Source organism: Zonotrichia albicollis, chromosome Z (genome assembly GCF_047830755.1).
Source record: "Zonotrichia albicollis isolate bZonAlb1 chromosome Z, bZonAlb1.hap1, whole genome shotgun sequence".
NCBI lineage: Eukaryota > Metazoa > Chordata > Aves > Passeriformes > Passerellidae > Zonotrichia > Zonotrichia albicollis.
The window spans coordinates 1931311-1953677 of record NC_133860.1 but is presented as its reverse complement, the minus strand read 5'-3'; the positions used below and the strand labels follow the sequence as shown (position 1 = coordinate 1953677).

The following is a 22367-nucleotide window of genomic DNA, read 5'->3' as shown; positions in this document are numbered from 1 at the left end:
AATGGGCTTGCAGATGGTCCTTCAGTACCGTCATCCGAATGCTTAGGTCTGTGGTTGGCAAAGCGCCAGCACCAGCTGGTGCTGCACGTCTTGTCCGGACCTGGACTTCTGCTGTCCCCGCTGCCAGCTGAGCTCTCACAGAAGGCAGCCATCTTCCCCCACACATGTACGTGCATAGGAGGAATTGCCCAGTGTATGACCAAAAGAGTTACTTTTGTTGTGAGGACAGGAGAAAACAGAAACAGGTTGTCTCTGTTTTTCTGTAAGTCTGTTATTTTGCAGAGTTCAGATTCCTCTGGGCAAAACAGTGCAAAGAGAGTCACAGCTTCATTTTCTGTTATGCATAAATGAAGCTGAGGTGAGGAAAACCTGGACCATGATGGTACAGAGGCCCCCCTCTCTGGGACATGGGAAATGTGTGGGGATGGGATTGGCTGCGCTTGCCGTGGCTGGGAGCCAAGGGAGATGTCATTGCTGCTCAGAAGCCTTTGGCTGCTCTGTTTTGTAGTCACTCAGGTGCTGTTGTCCTTCTGTTGTGGGGTACCAACAAACTCTCTCTTGCTTATTGTCCTTAAATGTTTTTTGGTTGCTTAGTTCTTTGCAGCAGGTATGGGTTATTGATTTCGAGCTTGTTGGCTCTTCTTCATTGCACCTTGAACATCTCTGCTGATATTTTTTTCATTTGCTTTCCAGTGTAATAATAAGGTTTTCTGTATGAGCCCTCTAAATATTTGTCTGCATGGTGTTACTCTTATAAGCTATAAGATAAATCTGTATTTGGCCTCTCAGCTTGCTTGGTTAGCTGAACTGTGATTGTTACTTAGATTCTCAAACCATCCAAAATTAAATAACATAGTACAAAGAATTATTTGGTGGTTTTAGAGTTTTTTATTGGGTTTGGGTTTTTGGGGTTTTTTTTCTGTTTGTTTGGATTGTGTTGGCTTGGGTTGGGTTTTATTTGAATCTTTGGGAAGGAAAATGATACTTTATGTCTGGGTTTTTAAAAATAATATATTGTTTTTTCTGTCACTACAATTATTTCTTTTTCTTTTAGGATTTTGCTGTTATGTTAGGTTAATCTATTTTGCAGCCATTCACCTACATTTCTTAGCTCAAAATCTCTCTTTCTGCCAATTCTGATAGTTGTTTTGAAGAAATCTATTAGGTGATCTCCAAGTCTGCTCCACAATGTGTACTGAAGTACAGTCTGTGGGGACCATTACAAATTGCCTTCAAAAGCTTCCTTCAGATCCAAGCTAAAACACAGAGCCAAACCTGCTCTGAGAAGCTGTCTCTGACAAGTGTGTAAGACAAGCTATTCCCTTTCCAAACTGCAGATTTTTTTTCCATGGTCCTTCACCTTCCTCTCTGCTTCCGTTTTTTTCACAGAAGTCACGGAAAGACTTTTTTTTTCCCCTAGAACTGGTGTGAGTTAGAATTTCAGAGTCTTTTAGAAAAGATATAGGCCTGAAAGATCCATCATTGTTTTCCCAGGACTAATTTTAATTTCTTTAATCATGGCTTTAATAAAATTTTTGAAACATTCTGCTTGTAGCGACTCACATTTTGTTCCAGAGCTTGGATGATGTGTATTTGAATGATTTGTATCAGGATCTGCACGAGTAACTGTGAGCTGTTTGAAAACTGGCCTGAACTTTTGAAAAGCTTGAAACTTGGTTGTGTAAAATTCCTATTGTTGACCAGCTGCATTTATACAGAAAAGTTGTTCTATTCAGGTGCTTGATTTAACGTGTTTAGAAGTGTGTGGCAGAATACCATTTTGGAGTCTTAGTTTTTAGTAACCCTTTTGGCAGAGTTTCAGAAGACTGTAAGGAAGAGTATGTTTTGTTAATACTTTCAAAAGTAAGTGAATGTCTAATACTTGTAGCATGGTAATTTAATGTAAGTCCCCTGTAGGATGATGGAAAGGATGTTTTGGGTTGACAAACTTCAAAAATTGCAAGCCTCTCTAAACTATGTATGGGGCAGTTGAAGCAAGCAAGAACTTGGGGGATCTTAGTGGTTTGTGCTTCTTAGGACCTTGGATTTACTGATCATCATGGGTTTTGCAGCTTCTATAGAGCTAAAAGTTTACTTGTCCAGAGAAGTTCATGTAACTTAATACTGACAGCAGCCATGTGCCTGACTGATTTGAAACATGATGCTGAATTCTGTTGTAAAGTGGTAAACTCAGAATAATCCTGTAGCAACCTACAAAGCTATATGAAGTATGTAGTTCTTTTTTATTTTCATTGCTTTTATGATCCAGTTCCATGTTTAGAGTTAATTCATGTTAAATATGTTTTACCATAGAATCACTCTTTTTTGTTGTCACTTTTCCCTACTCTAATTCCACTGGTTGGGTGTGTTAATATAAAGGATTTTATAATGTCAGGAATGCATAATAAAATATTTTAAATGGAATACATGCTTCTACTAAAATCTAAGTATTGCTATGTAAAAAGAGAAGAAAAAATAATTTTTTCTGGGTGTCATTTCTCTTTCAAAGGTAGACAAAAGTACTGTGGGGCAAGGTACAAATAATTTTAAAACTAGGCAACTGCCACCTTGTGTGTGTTGTGAAAATTTTTAATTCAGGTTCTGTTTTGCCTGTGACTCTATCTTTAAATGCTTTAACGTTATATCCGTTTTCCTGTTGTCTCTGAACCCGGAGTGGAGCTGGTCTGTGTGGAGGTTCTAGCTGTAAATATTGCATAGAGATGTGAAAAGCATGCTTGGCTGACTCTCCTCAATTTTCTTAATTTTTTTCCAAACTCTCCTGTGTAGTTGTGTTCTGGTCAGTTTATTTCCTTAGCAGGTAGACTGGCAAGTGTATGGGGAAGCATTGTGCATTTTACAGAACGCATCTGCTTTTGATTTGCACTATCTGGTAGAAGTGTGTGTGATCTAGTTAACTTGATTAACATCAACAGATTTTTTTTTTCTTAACCTGATGAGACCCCAGTGGCTGCAGCCAGGCATCACTTCCATTTCCCTGCTCAGACTGTAATTTCTGAGCAAGCTGTGCATCTGAGCACCCTGAGCTGTGAACAGTGCAATTGCTAATACTCCTCAAGTTCTGTTGTAAGCTGCAGATGTGGAGAAATGCCAGCCTTCATTAGGGTTTAATTATGTCTGGGGAACAGATTTCATGTGTAGTCGCCTTGGAGCAGCTATTTTCAGTAACAGGAGTATGCTTGTGCTGAAAAAATAGGTCTCAGTCAAGATCTTCCTAGTTCAGAGAAATGAATGATGTTGATGTCTTCCCTGTTTGGATGAGTAGCCCTTGTCTCATCAGCTCCGGGGGGTTGCACAGGTTGTATCTTGCTTTCAAACTCATAGAAGGCACAGAATTGCTAATGTTAAGACAGGAAAAAAATTAGTTTGGGGAGACTGGAGCAGGCAGATTTGTCTTGTGAGGCCGTCAAATGCAGGTAGGTGCTGGTCTAGCCACACAGACCGCTCCTGCTAATGAAAATCTGGTGTGCAGTGCCTCGTGGTGCATCTGCTTTAGCGCTGACAAGCGGCCACAGCATTTCAGAAAGGTTGTAACAGTGGAAGATGTGCTTGAGAGTTTTTCACCTCTTTCCTCAGGACTATGCTTGGAAGTAATTGTATGACATCTTTCCATATGATTTTGGAAGTGGCTGTGGAACTGTGTGTGTGGTCGGTAGGGCACTGGAACACAGCTGCCAATCTGTGAGAAAATACAAGTGGCAGATCATCTTTCTTTGGAAACATGTGAGCTGAACTGTGTAGCTTTGATTTTCTGTTTTTAATGTGAATTGAATCAGCAACATTAAATAGAAGTAGTAAAATGATCTGCAAGTGTTAGAAGTTGATGGTTAGAGATGAGATTGGGCTAAAATGATAATAGAAAATAGAGTACAAGAGGCAGCTGTCTATATAGAGAGGAGAAAAAAGTTAACTTTAGTCTCCTGTAACCTACATGTACACATTCTTGCTTCCTTTTTTTTTTTTGCATTTATTGTTTTGTGTCATAGTTCTTGTTCCTTATGAGGTGTATTTTCCCGTCCCAGTTACCTACAGGTATACCCAGAAGACTGAATCTTTTGGGTTTTTTTGGGTTTGGTTTTTTTGTTGTGTGGTTTTTTTAGGGTTTTTTGGGTTTTTTTTTTTTGGTTTTTTTTGTTTTTTTTTTTTTTTTTTTTTTTTGTTTTTTGTTTTTTGTTTTTTTTTTTTTTTTTTTTTTTTTTTTTTTTTTGTTATTTTGTTTTGATTTTGTGGGTGTTTGTTTGTAATTTGAGTTGTGACTCTAAATTAAATACTTTTGTTGGTGGGATTTCACGGTTCCTTCACTAGTCTTTGTTAGCCTGCAGCCCTTACATGCTCTTGTTTACTTAATTTCTGTGAATGGAAACAGATACCTGATGTCTTGCTGTCACTCAGAAATAAGTACTAAGAGACAAACTAGCTAGTACTTGAAGCCTTCTTCTTAATAATGCAGTCCAGATATATATCAGGTCCTTTAAAAGCTTATTGTATCACAGGTAAAAAGTGTTAGCTCAGTTCTGATTGGCAAGAACTTCATGCTCATGACCAAATACCGGGGAATTTTAGCTGTCTCATCTCTGACTGGCTCATACTTCCCCACTCTGAGTAATACCTCCACATCGTACATATTGTCTTCACCAATGACTTTCTCAGAGAAAGACTTGGAAAAGTTATTGACAAAAAGACATATAGTAAAGTGCAAGTATAATAAAAGTAAAAGTTTAAATAATTAGTGTCTATTTTGAGGTGTTTCCTTTTCCTAGTATAAAAATAGGATGGACGGTTGGGGTTGGGAGTTGTGTAATCCAGTGTTTCTGGTAACTATGTGTTACAGTTGCCAGGCAATGGTACACTTTTAAGTGCATGAAAGGCAAGGAAGTTCTGTATCCTGTGTATCTCCATTTTTGAGTTTAATTCAGGTATAGCTCCTTTGGAACTTGTGAAATAAAACAAATTAAAGGACGATCAGATCTTTTAATTCTGTGCTGTCTGAACCATGATTGCTTTTCATGAGGAAATATCCTTAGCTTGAAATTCTCAGGAAATGAGTGCCTCAGAACAAATGCATTTGCTGATTGAGTCACTGAAGTTATTATTTCAGCACTATTTCTGTACCAATTCTGAGTTGAAACAGTGTTCTGTGACAGCTGAAGAAGCTGATGAGGCTGATAGACTTAACTAGCTGGACTTTATTGTCTTTGGTATTCCTTGGTATTCTTTAAAGCTGTGAATTTGCTGAAAAGCCTTCTATCACATTCTAGCAAACCCTTGAAGTGATCTCAACATCATCCAAATGTTTCTGTGTACCTGACACAACCTGTGGATTGATTGTATAAAAGAATTTAAAAAGCTAGAGTTTAAGTCAATTGAAGACTTTGCTTCCTGTGACAGAATTGGTGTTTTAAGGAGGGAAAGTTGAGGGAAAATTCAGTGAATCTTCTGTCTCACTTTCATCCAAGGTAGTTGTGTCTAGACTGTGCAACACTGGCCTAGAATGCAGCTGAATAAGCCTTTTATAGCTAGAAAGGTGTGATCAAGTCTTTATGTGTAGCCAGAGGAGCAAAATCCAAGGATTTTTTGGACATACGTGTTCTTACTCTGTCAGTAAGGCTTGAGGCCTTCTTATTCACCCTGAAGGTAGCCAAAGCAGCATTGCATATGTTGTCAGCCTTGCAGTTCACTGGATCATATAATTTACTTTTGTCTACATTTATTTATATTCCACTACTAATGACTCTTAAGGGGATAGAAAGGATATTAGGCTTCCTGGGCTGAGTTTTTAAATTTTTTTCGTTTTGGTAGGTTAGATCTAATCCCTCTTTGTTCAAATAGAGAGAAAATGATTGTCTTCATTGCTATAAAAATACCACTAGTGTAAAGATTATTTGAATTCAGAATTCATCACTGAGGACCCAGCATTTTATACTCTATTCTCTGAGACAGTTCTGCCCTTTTACATAGGGGAGAAAGAATGGTGAATTACAAACAGCCATGAACTTAGATTTGGTATAGATTCACTTTTAATAGTTGTGCTTCTAACAGATATTGACATTAGCTTCACATTGTAATACCGATTTTAAACACTGTGATAGTCTGACAGTGCTTATGTACTTTTAAAATTTTTCATTCTTATTTGGGAATTGATTCTGTTTGTAGCCATGATTTGAATACCAGAGTAACAATTCCAGCATTCTAAGTTTTAGATGATCTGTCTGCTACTTAAATAGCAAGACCTAATACCCAGGAATAAACTCAGCAGTAATGTGTCAGAAAATGACACCAGAGTGAAAGCAAACCCCAAATTTCTTTAGTTTGCCTCTTAATAGGACTATTACTTAGGAAGCTTAATCATTTTGGTGGTGACAATAGTGAGTTTTATTCCCTTAACCACTTACGATCTGGGATTTATGAGGTATTTTTAAAAGTGTTTTTGGTCTTTTGTTGCACTTCACTGCAGAGGTTGCCTGTGGTTCCTTGTCAAGATTTTTCTCTAGTGCTTTTAGTTAATTTTGTCTGTTTGGGCCATAATGTCTATTAAGCTTTTCTGGCAGCAGATGGATGGCTTCCATCCATGTATTACCTCTGTTTCTTGTGCAGGCATGACTTACGTGTTAGGTAGTGAGAAGGATCTGTTCCTTTTCTAATCACAGTGCTCCCCATCTCCAGTGCCCTTAAGTATTTATGAGATCTGGACTGCCTGCATTGAAGATTACTGAATGGTGTTTCTTGCTCAGGAGTATATTTTAGCTTTGAATAAGATGCGAATTGGAATGGATGAAAAGTGTAAAATGTTTTGAGTGCTCTAAATGCTGGTAGAACATAAATTCTAGATCTGTCTACTGTTAAAAGTTATGGGTTCTTGTGTGCAAAGCAATATTGTGCATGCAGCTTTTCTGCTTTATACTTACTGTAAGTGTTCACAGCTTTTCAGCCTCATTATGAACCAATATGTGTGTGTGTGTGCATGTGGTGGGATGTTAGTGTCACTTTCCAGGTGCTGCTTTTGCTGACTGACAAGAAATATAAGTTTCACAGCTTTTTTATTTAAAGCTGTTTTGGATGAGCTTACTTAGCACATGGCAGCAGAAGCAGTGAGGTTTCCCAAGCAGGTTGCAGTTCAGAAAAGAGTTACCTAATATAGGAGAACTCCTTCAAAGCAGGCATTGCATATGTTGTCAGATTCTCAGAAGTTTCCTACCATAGGGGCTTTTTAAAGAAAAAAAAAAATTAAGGTGTTTCTCAAAGTCATCTGTTTGCTAAAAGACTGTGTTGGTTTTTTGAGAGGTAGCTTGTGTTCGTATGCCTTGTTGAGATCTGTACAAGAGAAACATTGGTGTATTGCTGAAGTCAGGAAAACAGAGGTGCTTCATGAAGTTTCTCAGAGAGTGTGCCAAGAAGACTTCCACTTGAGGTGAGATGCCTTTGAAAATTCAGTCAGAAGCCCCTGTATTCCTAGTTTCATTTGGAGTTATGTATAAGTATGTTGAAAGAATAGTTATTTTTCATGGAAGACATGGGTGAATGTGGCTGAAGTATTTTAAGGAAGATAAAACTATTTTGCTCACACATTCAACTGCCAAAAAAGAAGAAACAATTATGCTTGTTATAAATGAAATAATTACCAAAAAACCCAGTTTGTGTATATGCAAATACCCCTCATGGCGATCCAGGCTGGGGCTGGTGGGGACAAGTAGCAAATCTGAGACAAGGCCCAGGCAGTAAAATAAGGGTCAGCTGCACCTGGGGAAGTCTGAGACAGACACGATCCTGAGAGCCAGGGTAGGATAGGAGCTATCCCTTCGACACAGAGCCTGCCAGAACCCACCTGGGTACTGCCTCCCTTTTGAGTCCCTGATACAGGGGACGATACTGGTGGGAAATGGTGGGAAGCCGCAAGAGACACAGGAGAGGCAGGACCAGGTTGCTTCAGCTGAGAGGAGGGCTGGCTTCCATGTCACCTGCCCACAGGACAGGGGAGATACAGCCAGGCTCCTCACAGTAGTGTGTTGTGGGAAGGAGAGCTAGAGACAGTTGAGACATGCTGAAACAGGAGAAAATGAAACATTTTTCCTGCAAGGACAGTCCATTGGTAGCATCAGGGCCCAGACAAGCTGTTGCCATCGCCAGTCTTGCAGGTTCTCAAACGCCAACTGGATAAGGCCCTGAGAAGCCTAGTCTGAGCTCAAAGCTGGCTGTGCTTGGGGCAGGGTTGGACTGGAGACCTCCTGTGGTGCCTTCCTGAATTTTCCTGTTGTCCTTGATGTGACAGAAAACGTGTGTGTGTAGTCTAGTTCCATGGGGCACACAGCTTTGTTTTGAGACATTAACTATAGCTGACAAACGTATCAAGAGTGTGAGCTTTTATTGAAGTCAGCATTAAATTGTGGAAATACAATGCATAATGCTGTTATAAAATAAACCCTTAAAGTAATATTTATAATAATAGCAACAATAATAATAATTATTTCCTTTCTGCCTGCATATACAAGAAATCAAACAATTATTCATCTGGACTTGGGTAAAAAAGAGCAAACCAAATTGGAATCTGAATACTTACACTTTCACATTTTCTTACTGCGTATCTTTTCCTGAGTAGAACTTGGCTTGTGTTGAGTTCTTGCTCTAGGATGATAGTCTGCCCTTTCATGGTGTTTTAAAGTAGCAGAGAAAAATTCTTAAACTTTCAACTTCATGATGCTTAAGAAATATATGGATATATTTTTTTTTCTTCTTTATAGACAGGAAGGTAATTTAACCTTCAGCAAAGAGTTAGTTGCAGTAGTAATCAACCTCTGAATTCTCTATTGTGGTGACACATTCATCCATCACGTCCTGTGTGCAAAGCTAAGAGTGCTTACAGAACACTTTCCCAAATATGTTTGATTACCAGTGCACAGCTGCTGTTCTGGGTAATTAATGTGAGACTATAATATCATTCAGATCAGTGCTGTGTCTATATTTCCAAGGTCAGATAACCTCTCTTGCTTATATTCTCTTCTGTCTATGGTATTTTATGTAGATTATTGACTTTTGTTTGCTTGCAGGAAATAAAGAGCTTTTTGCTTGTCTGGTGGGAAAGATCAGGCAGGCCTTGTATTTGTTTGAGGAAAGGGCTTTTAAGAATAAATAATGAGTGGAGTTTAGTAGTCTTCCAGCTACCATGTATAAACAGGGGTTTAGTAAATTCTGACCTCCAATCTTCATAGGTGTTCATTAATTCACTATCGTAAAGACTGATTGTTAGACAGTAAAATAAATGTTCTTGACTCGGAAGCTTACTTTTCATTGAAGGTTACTGAGACTGAGGTGACCTGAGGCCCTTCATTCAGATCAGATTTCTAAGTCAACTTACTTTTAAACAAGTAAGAATTATTTTACATTTCATAATAAATAATAAGTTATTGTTTTCAAAGTTAAAAGCTGGAATTTAATTTATAGGATGAAAGGCAAGCAGAAGGGTGTTTTTCAGTAAAAAGCTTTTAGTAAAGCTTAACATTTCCTCCTCTTCCCTTCAAAATATGCAACCTTGAAAGTTTTGGGATATCATTATTTGAAATCAAGCTGAGAGAATTCTTTAAATGAGAAAAATTTTACACGTGGAGCTTTGGAAGCTATAACTTTGACAAAGGAAAGTGATGGATCTGCCAGGTGTTTTTTAGCCATATTTTGTGTGGTTTGTAATCTCTCTAAGACATGTCAGTGATGCCATCTGTCCATAAAACTCATTATGTTGCAAGCATGTATTAAGACTTCTAAAACAGGATATCTTATTTTCAGCAATTACCAGTACTTTTATTGTCATAAAAATTATTGCACTTGATACCTTATTTGACTTGAGTAATCTTCATGTAGCTGATTTTTTTCCCTTCTTTTCTAAAAACTCAGTTAAGTTAATGACATATCATTATGTCATGATAAAACTTGAGAAAGTTGATCATTGTCCTGTGTTTATCTGTATCTTGATTTGTTTTGGCTAGCACTATCCTTGTTCTGGGGATGACCAATGACACTGATTCACGAGTCAGGTGCTAGTTGAATGCAACAAATTTAGGTAGATTTTTTAATCAACCATCTATTTTAGCCTAATTCTCTCTCTGTAGAGAAGAGTGGAAATTTTATAATTTACTTAAATGAAAGCAGGCCGTATTAAAGAACCTTCCCAGCCTCACCAGTCATGAGACTCTGACAGTCACACTTCTATCACCAGGGACTGTCACAGCTGGGACCGAGGCCATCACCCTTCATGGTGACCTGATGGGTCCCCCCGATTCTTGCACATTCTCACAGGATCAGCCCAGATTTCCTGGCTGGTGACCCCAGGTTTCCCATAGCAGAGGCTTGGATGTCTCTTCCCATAAAGGCATTTATTCATGGTGCCATAACACAAAAACAGCTCAAGCTCTGAGCCTCTGAAGAGGGAGCCTGGAGAGCGGAACCCTTGGGCTCTTGTCTCCTCACAGTCCCAAGTGTGTCCAAGTGTTGTTGGAGATTTTTCAGAAATGGCTTAGAAGGCAGCTGTGAGGAGTAAAATTCTCACAGCCGGTTTCTGTAAACAGCAGAGGTTGTTTTTAATTACAAGTAAAAGTGACAAACATGAAGGCCTTGAGAACCTTGTATACCAGAGTTCTCAGGCAGCTTTCTCATAACAAGTAGATATTCTATCTTTGGCTGTTTTGGGAAAGCAAAAATAATTTTGAGAACCCAAATCTTGGTATTGGAAACATAAGGAGGGGTTGGTATGTTATCTCTGACCTATTGTGAGCTCGGGTTTGCAATATGCATGAACTTAATTAACGCGGTTATAAAAAGTGACTGATTGAGTGAATAAAGGGAATCAGATGCTGAACAAGGAAGTTGGGTCTCTCCCTCCATCTTCAATAAAGTGTCACTTCCCCTCCTGAGTCTTTGGTTCCGGCTGTGTCTCAGTATCCATCTTGTCCATCCACCTGGCTGGTGCCAGCATTTTTGTGTCCTGTGTTTTGCGGAGAGTTGGCACTTCCTGGCCCCTTGCCCAAGGCTCCTGCCCCCCAGAGCTCAATCTGCAGCTCACACTGTGGGGTGCAAACTGAGCTACCTGCACCAAATGTATTCCTCTGCTCTAATCTCCTTGGGAAGGACTTTTTGTTCAAAGAGTTCTTGCACCTTGGCATCCTCACGCTTTTAGTGGGCTAAAAGTGGAAGGCTGTCCAATATTGTTGTTCTTGCTTTCTTACCGTATGCTGTGTGGGGGGAAGAGTGTTTAGTTCTGGTGCACACTAGTATAATACACTTGTATTCTGCCCATTTTTTCCTAATGTCTTGGAAGTCTTAGCTGGAAAAGACTTTATCTTGTCACTGAAACCTTACACACTTTCATTGGCTGGAAAAAACAAACTGGGTTTTTGCATAGTGATTTTGGAAAGGGATTAGTTTGTGTACAACATCCTTATAGATCCACATAATATGATTTATTAGCTATTACTTTACAACTGTAATTTTTTTTAAGGACTCCTTTGTTTAAAGGGCTAAAACATTAGATGTAACAAAAACAAGGAGTATTACTGAGCTGGAAGCTGCACCCTCTGGATTTCCTGTGGAAGTTTAGTGTAAGTGACTCACACCTTGGCTTGCCTGCCTGTCAGCTTCTGTAATAGATAGCAACTGAAATTGCTGTTACTTTCTCATCCCAGGAAGTTATTCCTACTGCTCTTCTGCACAGAGCTCATTTAGTCAGTAAAGTGCCACCTGAGCATCCCTGCCTCAGTTTACTAGATTTGATCCAAGTTCTATTTCACATTCGCATTAGTTTTTTTTAGTTGGCAGTTGACACATGCTTTTATAGATCCTTCAAGTTAGCAGCCTTCCAATAGGGACCTTTTCTTTTAGTACTTATCAGTAAGTCACAAGCTAGAGCTGTGTTTTATTTCTGGATATGTGGCTTGATTTAGGTAGCTAAAAGGACTTCACATGTCCTCTTTATGACACTGCATCTTAAACACATAGGACAAGGTTCCAAAAAGCTGAAGCTGTTTTATAAAAACAAAACCTTCTGAGCTAGATGGGCCTTTTTCTGTTCCCTGCATACTTTTTATTATTGGCATTATTTTATTACTTCTCTAGTAACCATATGACCTTTTGAGATTTTTACTCAATTGGCAAGGCTGAGATGCCCCACTAGTCTTAATGCAGTCATGGTTATGAATATTAGAAATGTCTTCGCCCTGTTTTAGGGAGGAAGCCATCTTAAACCGATTATAGGTAGATTCCAGGAAGATAACTGTATTATATCTAGGAAGAAGAAGAGGAGGCACCTGTTTCTTCTTCTCTAGGAAGAAGAAAGAGGTGCTTCAGATGTACTGTGCCCTGAAAGTAGAACTTTAATTTCTACTGATTTTTAAAAAGTGCATAGGGTGACTAGTTCACCTGAATGCATAGCTGTCATGTATCTGAGTAAGTATCTGAGTAACTTTGGACTCCTGTGACAGGACTAAATCTGCTATTTTACATTACAGCAGCCTTCCTCTGCTCCAGATTAGTGTTCTGTGGGGAAAGTGCTTTAGCAAAGGTGAAATATTTCTGTTATCTCTGCCATGGTAAAATATCAGCTCCTGGCAAAAATTATCTTTTCTCATCGGCCAGCATCTTTGCAGTGCTACTGCAGTGCATACAGGTATCTCCAAGGGGCTGCTCGGAAATGATACGTCCATAAAGAATTTGTCCATGGAAGAGGGAAGTGCAGTCCCCAAGTGTGTTGTTATTGGTTGCTGCTGTTGGAGATCATTTGCATGGGAGATCATGCTGTTGTGCTGTCTATTACCTGATTGCAGAGCTTAGTCAAATGTTTGTCTGCTGGGAAGGAAGGATGCATTTTGTTGCTTCTGTCTATTAGCTCCACTTTTTTTATTGGGAGTAATTTCAGAAATTTTTTTTCTTTCCAGCTGTGATAGACAAAATGTCAGCGGAATAAGTGACCTACTGTCCAAAATTTGCCATGAACCATTTGGTTGGACCACCTGAGGGGGAGGTCAGTGAAGAGCCAGCAAACGGAGCAGTGAGTGAGTCAGTGGAAGCTGACCTGGAGCACCCAGAGGTGGAAGAGGAGCAGAGGTATGCGGTTCGCTACCCAAGGCACACCAACAGCAGCCACGTGGGCCTCTCTGGGCAGGAGGAGGAAGGCATGTTAGCTCGGTCAGCCAGCACTGAGAGTGGTTTCCACAATCACACGGATACTGCAGAAGGGGATGTGATAGCCACAGTGGAGGATAGTTATGATGTCGAGAGAGTGCAGGAAAATGAGGATGAGAGTGCATACGCAGTGCAGTACAGGCCTGAGTCTGAGGAGTACACGGAGAATGCTGAGGCTGAGCATGGTGAGGCCATTCACAACCGAACATTGCCCAATCACTTACATTTCCATTCCATCGAGCACGAGGAAGCCATGAACGCAGCCTACTCGGGTTACGTCTACACGCATCGCCTCTTCCACCGAGGAGAGGATGAACAGTATGCTGAGGCTTACGCTGACTATGGGCTGCAGGAGCATGTGTATGAGGAAATAGGAGACACACCAGATCTTGATGTTAGCGAGGGCATCCAGCAGTATGAGCGGGAGAGGGAGGAGGCCGACAATTACCGCAAGGAGGCACTTGGTGCCCGCCTTCACCATTATGATGAACGGTCTGACGGAGAGTCTGACAGCCCTGAAAAGGAAGCAGAGTTTGCACCCTACCCAAGAATGGATAGTTACGAACAAGAGGAGGACATTGATCAGATTGTAGCAGAGGTGAAGCAGAGCATGAGTTCCCAGAGCTTAGATAAGGCAGCTGAAGACATGCCGGAGTCAGAGCAGAGTTTGGAGCATGGCCAGGCTCTTGTCAGTAGTGGGCATGAAAGTAATGGCCAGCTAACATCTGGTTCTCGAGTTACATCTGGCTCGGGAGAATCTGTTCAGAGGTACAGCAAGGAAAAAAGAGATGCAATTTCACTGGCCATCAAGGATATTAAAGAGGCTATTGAGGAAGTGAAGACGAGGACCATCCGTTCTCCTTATACCCCTGATGAACCTAAGGAGCCTATCTGGGTGATGCGACAGGACATCAGTCCATCCAGGGATTCTGACGACCAGAGGCCACTAGATGGGGATGTGAGTACACAGAGCTTTCACTTCTCAGAATATGTGTCTAATTTTTTAACTGTGACATGCATGGCAGTGAGGAAGGGTGCATTATATTTTTGTTCTGTGTCTCATTCTTGAAAAAGTGCTTTGTTTTAAATTTGTACCCTGGAGAGCATAAGAGGAGTAAATGTGCATTATCAAGTAGCCAGATTTTTTTTTTATTTAACACTGCTGACCCCAGGTATGCTGTTTAAGAATTTGTCGCATGAAGCTCTTTATGTCTTTTTTGAAACAAATGCTGTTATTTTTCTACTGCCATAATACATTTTAGATTAGCAACCAAGCAGTTTTCTACCGTCTTATCTTTGTATGCTTTTGTTAACTCTTAAGTTTCTAGGTTTCATGTTCTGTCATGTAACAGTCCCAACAGTTCTATCAGAAATCTGGTAATATTCTTTTTGATGACATCATAATTCAGATCCATATTCTAGAAAACTTGCATGTCAACTTGCAGTGTCTAGAACTCAGTGTATTGCATTATCACTGTAAAGTGCTATTTACCGCAACCTGAGTATTGAAGGGAGTTCAGATTTAAGCATTAGCATTTCTGAAATTGTATGCTTTTGGCATGAGGTTTAACTTGGATCAAGGCTGTCTTCCAGGTTGGGGTTCCAGCTGTCTTTAAGTTAATTTTTACTACAAGTTTTATGAGTTTTCTGCATTATTTTATATAGTAAACTCATAAACAACTGGTAAATGGATTAAGTTTATGCCTGATACAAAGAGATGGGAGGCTTAATTTACTGACTAAAAAGTATCTATTACATGTTCCTGTCTTACTATTTCAAGAGCAAGTACCTGCAAACATTGCTCCATTCCTCTCTATTGCTGTGAAATGGGTTTTGTGACCTTTTGTTTGGGTTTGGTTGGAGTTTTTTGGGGTTTTTTTGGGTTTGTTTTTGTTTTGGGGTTTTGTTTGTTTGTTTTTGGGTTTTCTTTTGATTTTTTTGGTTTGGTTTACGTTGGTTTTTTTTGAAGAACAGCAGAAGTAGAAATTATTGTGTGTTATTTTGGTATTTTAGACTTAATTGTTGTAACATTCTAGGAATGCATGGGAACTATTCAAGACACCTCAGTTAATTCAAAGGGAATTCAGATAGTGAAAAAAGATCATGTGCCAGGTATATCTATAACAGGCTTCTGATTTGTTTATCTGCCTTCAAAATGAGGACGGCTAGTATTCTACAGATAGAAAGAGATTTTTGGAGCATGGTGTTTGGGATGCTGTAAAAACATGTAAGCTGATTGAGACATACAGCTTCCAGATTTTATTTTTCCTGCAAAACTGTTGGAAACACAGTGAGGAGGGTGTTGTAGGGCTTTTTTCTTTCTTCTTAATAGGAAACCTAATTGAACCTTAAAAAAGCCCAAACAGACAACTGTATTGCAAAAGTTATTAGCAAAAAAATATTTTTAAAATTATGTATGTTACAGAGTTGATTTGCAGTCATGTGAGGAAAGAACATCTTCCCAGATTATTTTGTGTGGAATTATTTTTAACTTAACTTCAGAAATTTACAAAACTAAAATGATTTCTGTCCATATTTTCAAATAGATCACATTACTCTCTTCTACACGTTTGGTTTACTGTATTGTCCAAAAATGCTGTTACTGCTTGGAGGATCAAAGGACTTCCTGTTGCTTCCTAACTAATTATAACAGAGCGCCATGATGATCTTGGTGACATTAGGTTGTGGATCCTAAGAGCACCAAGTTCTTCTGAAGGTGCTTATCTGCTCTCTAAAATCCAGGTGCATCTTGGCAGAATTGAACTTTTCTGAGATGTGTTGATAGGACTCAGCCTGGTATGCTCATGTAGTGAGCAAAACAGGTATTTTTAGTGGTCTCTGCGTGCATTAGGTATTGAAATACAAAGAGGTTCCCATTTTGCACAAAAAATTAGATTCCTCATTCAATATCTTTTTGCACCAAGTCGGATAAGAACCTGACTGAAATTTTCAGGGCTGGCTGAAATCAAAACAGTGATTTATAATGACAGTTATTATAGCTCATCAAAGAGAGAAATGCTGGTTGTAGATGTACAAAGCGTCTGTGTTCTTGAAAGGAAGAAGTAAATGGCACAAATAATTTAGAAAATCTATAGCAGATTGATGAGCAGACTTGGAGAAGGGACTTGGGTCTGAGTAGGAATTTTGTTTTTCTCTGAAGAAGAGATATATATTTGTTTTACTGGATTCTTTAATTTAAATGGCAACTCAAAAACTGTCTGCTTTTCTTAAGGCAGCGTTCCTAGAATTGCTTAGTTGTAAATTGGGCAAAAACAGCTTGTGTTGACTAAGTGACCATAAGTGGTCAATGTAATAAAAATGTAGTTGGAGCCCATTCATATAACTGTAAATTGTTCTTCTGTCCCCGTCAAGAAAAAAGCAGAATCTCAGATGAGGGCTTTTCAGTGTAACCAGTATATGCCAGAGATGTTTTTCAGTCTGATTTATAGTATTGACCTGGAAATGTGAGTGTTTTTACCTTCAAGCAGACACCATTTTCTTGCCCTAGAAGTATCAAATTGCTACAGATAAATAATGCAAGTTGGGTTCTTTTTTGCCTTCAGTTATTTTGCAGGTCTACTTTGAAAACTGTCCTCAAATTGTGTTAAACAATTTTCTTTCAGAGACAGAACTTACCTGAAAATATTTCTAATAATATTGCCTTCTTAATAAATACTGTGATACTGAAACTCATAAGATAGACACAAACAACAGTCACTTTTTATTTACCTAGAAGCTGTCCACTGGAGACCAGTGAAGCAAGAAGAATGATTTGTGGTTGAGGCTCATTAAATACAACAGCCTCCTTTGCTTTTTTTCCCAAGAAAGTGGCTATTACTCCCCAGTGCTAAGCATTTGGGTAATACATTCACGGCGGAATGTTTGGTAGGATGCCATTTAGAAGTGTCCAGAGACTGTTTTAAGAAGTTAACAATTTAGAGGTATTTAGCTAGCCTGCAGTTAGGTATAGTTTGGGACTGACATGCAATGACTGAGACAGCAAGAAGGCTTCAGATCACTGTATATGTGTGTACTGATTCCAGTTTTATTCACAAGTTAATCTACCAGGATTATCAGTCATTCCTGGATATTTCTTCTAAAAAGAAGTGTTTGGTAAGGTGTATGAGAAAAGTAAATTGCTAACTCCCCATGGACAATTCTGCTGTGATAGACTCTGGTAGTCCTGTGGTGTAGGAGGCAGGGAGTGGACTTCTGTGAATAAATAAATAATTTAAAGAGATACCTGTTTAATATTTAACAGTGGAGAATATTAGCTGCTGTGTACCTTGTGCGCCTTGGTTTAATGATACACGCTTTCACTTGAATCAGAGGTGGTCTGGACAGTGAGTTTGTGGGGAAGGTGTACTTGTGTATTTGATAAAAGCTGAAAAATCCTCAGTGTCTTTTGAATAAAGACAGCAAGAGTATTTTTTAACATTTGCCACACAAATGACATCTGTACAATTGGCATATATTTCCAAAGTCTGTTTATCAGAAACCTTTTAAACCAAAGCAGACCATCATTTGGATATGAAGACCTCTGTTTCAAATACAATAGCAGTTAGAGCTGCACAGCTGCAAGAAGTGTGGCATCAGGAAACGGACCCATGATGGAAAAGGCTGTGGAACTGCATTGTTGATTCTTGTGGAACGTGAAATTGAGAGATTTTGTTCACTCAAAAAATCATGAAATCATAGGATAGTTTCTTTTGGAAGGGATCTTAAAGATCATCTAGTTCCAACCTCCCACTAGACCAGGTTGTTCACAGCCCCATCCAGGCTGGCCTTGAGCACTTCCAGGGATGAAGAAGCCCCATCTTCTGTGGGCAACCTGTTCCAGTGCCTTACCATCTTCACAGAAAAGAATTTTTTCCTAGTATCTAATCTCCACCTGCTCTCTTTAAGTTTAAAGCCATTCCCCTTTGCCCTGTTGCTACATGCTCTTTCATGCAATCTCTCTCCAGCTTTCATTTAGGCACCCTTCGGGCACCGGAAGGCTGCAGTTAGCTCACAGAAGGCCTGCCTTCTCTTTTCCAGGCTTGACAAGGTCTTGCTCACCATTCTTGTCAGATTCTCCACTGGAAACCTGCTGTGAATGTGCCTAGCTAACTGCAGAAATTGTGGTGTTTCAAAGTCTAAATAGAAATCCAGACCATGGATCTGGATTTGAGGATAAATGTTCATCCACATGTTCAAGTGGAAAGGATTACAGTTTTGTGTAGTAGATAATTCAAAATATGATTAAATATTCTGGTATTTAAAGTATATGGGGAGGAGAGTATCTTTGTTGCAGAGCTTTGAGAAGAGTGGCTTACTTAGTTGGGGAAGCACAAAAACGTATTGAGAAAAGCACTGAAAGGCTCAAAAAGTCAAGCAGCATTTTTTGAGCTGTGAATTAGAGTGGAAGCAGGCTGACTGCTTCAACTCTGCCATAATCAGAAGAAAACAGTGGCTTGGAGGTAGAAATCGTCCATTTGAGGAAAAATTACCATGACTTTTTTCTGAGCTCTGTTCAGTTATCGATGGGGTAATAGGTCTGAAAACCAAGTTTTGTTGATGTCCAGGACATGATTTGTTTCTGACAAGACTTTGGTTTTGCAAGCAAAACCCTGTCACTGGTGTTTATAATCTCTGTTCCTCTGCAGACATTTGAGGTGGTGGGATGTTAGAATAAACCCTAATACAAAGTAAAATCACGTATGTGGGTTGTTTAGATTTGTGAAGTAGAAATTCAGAGCTGAAGACGAGTCTGCCAGGTAGAACAGAACTGAGCTGCATTGTTTTGCTTCTCTGTTGTTTTTGGTTATGTAAATTTTATTTTAATTCTTGCATTCTCATTTGCAGGATTTTCTCAATTTTGATACCTCTGTGTTTTCATGGAGATGAATTTGCTTCACTTCTTTCACAGCAGGAGTAATGTATTATTAAAAGGCAATGGAGAAGTCTTCTAAATAATTAAGCAGGCTTCAGTAATAAATGAACTAAGGGGAAAAAAGAGAGAAAGGAAAGAATTGAAATGAAGATGAATTTTTATTGACAGTATATTGTTGAGTTTTTTTCTGAGTAGGTCTTTTAAAACTGTTGGTTGGGTGCTCAAACTATAGGTCACCTTTCCATCATTTATGAGAGACCCAGACTTAAGCTTATGCAGGGAAAAAAGCCCCAAATGCCGCAACCAAAAATCAGTAAAGAACCAAAGCAAAGTAGAACACAGAGCATTATCAATCACACAGAAGAAAGCTTAAATTTAGCAATTAGTCTGCTTGAAGGCAAACAGTGCCAGATGAATTACTGGCTTTTAAATTATAGTGAGAACCCTTGAATATTGTTTTGTTTGATTACATTTTTAAATTATTGAAAGATGAAAGTAACTTGATTTTTCTGTGCTGTTGAAAAATAAAAACACCCCTTGCTATAGTTAAAATCTTCTGAACACGCAGGAAAAATCCACAGTCATTTTTTTTCAGACTGACACATAAAACTGCATGGGAAGTTGAAGTGAAACTATGGCTAAGAGTTTCAGAGAAGCAGCCATCACTGAGTTTGATCTATCAAATGGGATTGTTTTTCATTGCCCAGATGATGGTAAGTGACAGGAGGCTCTGCCTTTGCAGGACATCATCACCTGGATAAGGGAAAATTCCACAAACCAAGACTTCCCAAACTGCATTTGATGATGTGATCCTGTGTCATCGCTCCAGCGATCTATTGATCTGATCTATTGCTATGGTTTACCTTAAGCTACATACAAAACATCTCCTTCATTAAATGTGTAATAAGACTGTAGTACGTGATGTTATCTGCATAGGCAGGAATAATTTCTCCTGATTACCAGCAAGTGTCTTACCCATAAGCAAATTGGTCATTTCTGTGGCAGCAACTGCTTGAGTCAGCTGTGTGAGCCAAGTCCTGACCCCCAGTTGCCTGTTGTCAGAGCCCCTCAGTTCAGATGCTTACTACCCAGGCTGGTAGTTAAAATGACAAATGGTGCTTATCAGTTGTCTTGGGTGCAGGAGGAGCCTTTTGAGTAATCTCTTTAGGCTGCCTGAAATTCTTCCACTGAGAGGTCCTATAATAGTTAATCAGATGTGTTGTTCTGAAGGAGCGGTTCAGCCAGTAACCTTGTCTCAGGTCATCTTTCCTGTCTTGTATGCAGAGACTGATAGGGGGCAGGTCCTGGACCACACAGCAAACTGATGAGTAAGTGCATGGGGTATGTGCAGAGGCAGTTATACCAGAACTGCAGTACAAAGTTAAATCCCCAGGTCAGAATTATAAATTGAATTTGCATAGATTGTGCCACATTTTGCAGGTATGCTTGAAGTGCTAAGTTGGTATCATTTTTATCAAGCCCACCATTTTTAGCACTGTACTTAAAACAAATTTTCAACAAAGACAACTAATAATCATTAGCTTTTAACTTCATTCTTTACAGATATTTATGGCTACTAAAACCTATGGTCTCAGTCTGTATTTTAGTGAACGGAATTTGAGCTGTACAAATGACAGAGGACACTGCTGTCACATAGTTGGCCTAAAACCTGGGAGATTTACTGCCATAGTTGTCCTGATAAAGGCAGTTCTTATGATAGAATGCATCTGACTATACTTGTGTATGGGACCTGAAGATTCCATAGTGCTTTGACCTTTTCCTAATGTTTATGGGTTCTTTTCAGAGCACTGTCTCTAAAATAAATAAAATTTTAAAAAATTAAACTCTCACTTTATCCGATTGTCTCCTGAGCTAATGTACAAGGAGACTTTGCCATACCTGTACCATAATTCCTGTAGGTAGACATTAGTGACAAATAAGTAATGTCCTGTTGTTTAAGTGAATCTTAAATTTATGAAGCATTTGTTGACTCATCCACACATACGGTACTATAAAAATGCTCTGAATAAACCACCTTTTTCAAAACAAAAATGACTAGTGCTGTTTAACTTTGTGAGCAGCATGGATGGTGGGATTGAGTCCACCCTTGGCAAGTTTGCCAACACCAAGCTGAGTGGTTTGGTCAGCACACTGGAGGGAAGGGTTGCCATCCAGAGGGATGTGGGTAGGCTTGAGAGGCAGACCTGACCTGTGAGAGCCTCATGAAATTCAGCAAGGCCAAGTGCAAGGTCCTGTGCATGGGCCGGGGCAGTCCCAAACACAAACTGGAAGAATTCATTGAGAGCAACTCTGCAGGTAAGGACTTAGGGATGCTGGTCAGTGAAAAACTTCTTACAAGGGCATGTAGCAATCGGACAAGGGAGAACCACTTCAAATTGACAAAGTAGGTTTAGATTAGATACCATGAAAAATTCTTTAGTGTGTGGGTGGTGAGGCACTGGTACAGTTTATCCAGATGCCACATCCCTGGAAGTGTTCAAGGCCAGGCTGCCTGGGGCTTTGTGCAACCCAGCGTGTTGGGAAGTCTCCCTGTCTGTGGCAGGGGCAGTAAAATTTAGATAATCTTTAAGATCTCTTCCAATATAAAAGATTCTATGACTGTATGATTCTATGATTTCATCCCCTCTATCCTAGCCTATGTGACTGGCAAGCTGTGCTCTCTTCAAACGATCTGCTGCTAAAAGCACATAAAACAACACTGCTTTTATAAGTTCCACTGTTTCAGTGTCAGTTACATGTCTCTTCATGAGCTGTATAGGAAACAGCTGATTGACCTGGAGAGGTTCGATGCAACACAATCCTCTCCTTTCACAAGTTCCATAACTAAATCCCTCTGCACAAGAGCAAGGGAGGTTTCTCAGGTGGAGTGGGTTGCATGTTAGTTAGAATCGAACAACTCCAAAACGGAGATGGAGAATTTTTGGATGTACCAGGTTGAGTATCGTAAGAAAAATGTAAGTAGAAATTCAGGGGAAAAAGGGATAGCTATCACGTTTTTATTGCTGCATGTAAAAAAAATCTAATTCCATTGATAGATCTCTGTGCCTAATAACAGTGTGCATCATGTGACCTTACTGTGTTTGTTCTAATAACAACTTCGTTAGGCTTCTAAAACTTGTTTTGTTAATAACAAATGGCAGTAAAACAGTTGCTAAGCCTTTTTTTTAAGCCTTTGTTTAGAGCAGGTGTGCAAATTATCTATCCACTATGATCCATCAAAATATTTCTTGTTATTGCTGTGACTGCATTCTTTCCTTGTACAGTACCTCTAAAAACACATTTTGGTGTCAAAGGG

The 22367-nt window shown here is 39.4% G+C and overlaps 1 protein-coding gene across 4 annotated transcripts in view; it reads left to right on the top strand.

Annotated features, from left to right (window-relative positions):
- The window catches only part of APBA1 (amyloid beta precursor protein binding family A member 1), an 80980-nt gene that overhangs the window by 24880 nt on the left and 33733 nt on the right, over positions 1-22367 (top strand). For all 4 annotated transcript variants that reach the window (XM_074533412.1, XM_026795065.2, XM_026795066.2 and 1 more), the window contains exon 2: positions 12933-14137. In XM_074533412.1, the coding sequence (XP_074389513.1) occupies positions 12986-14137 (1152 nt within the window). In that variant the 5' untranslated portion in view covers positions 12933-12985. The remainder of the gene's footprint in view (positions 1-12932; positions 14138-22367) is intronic.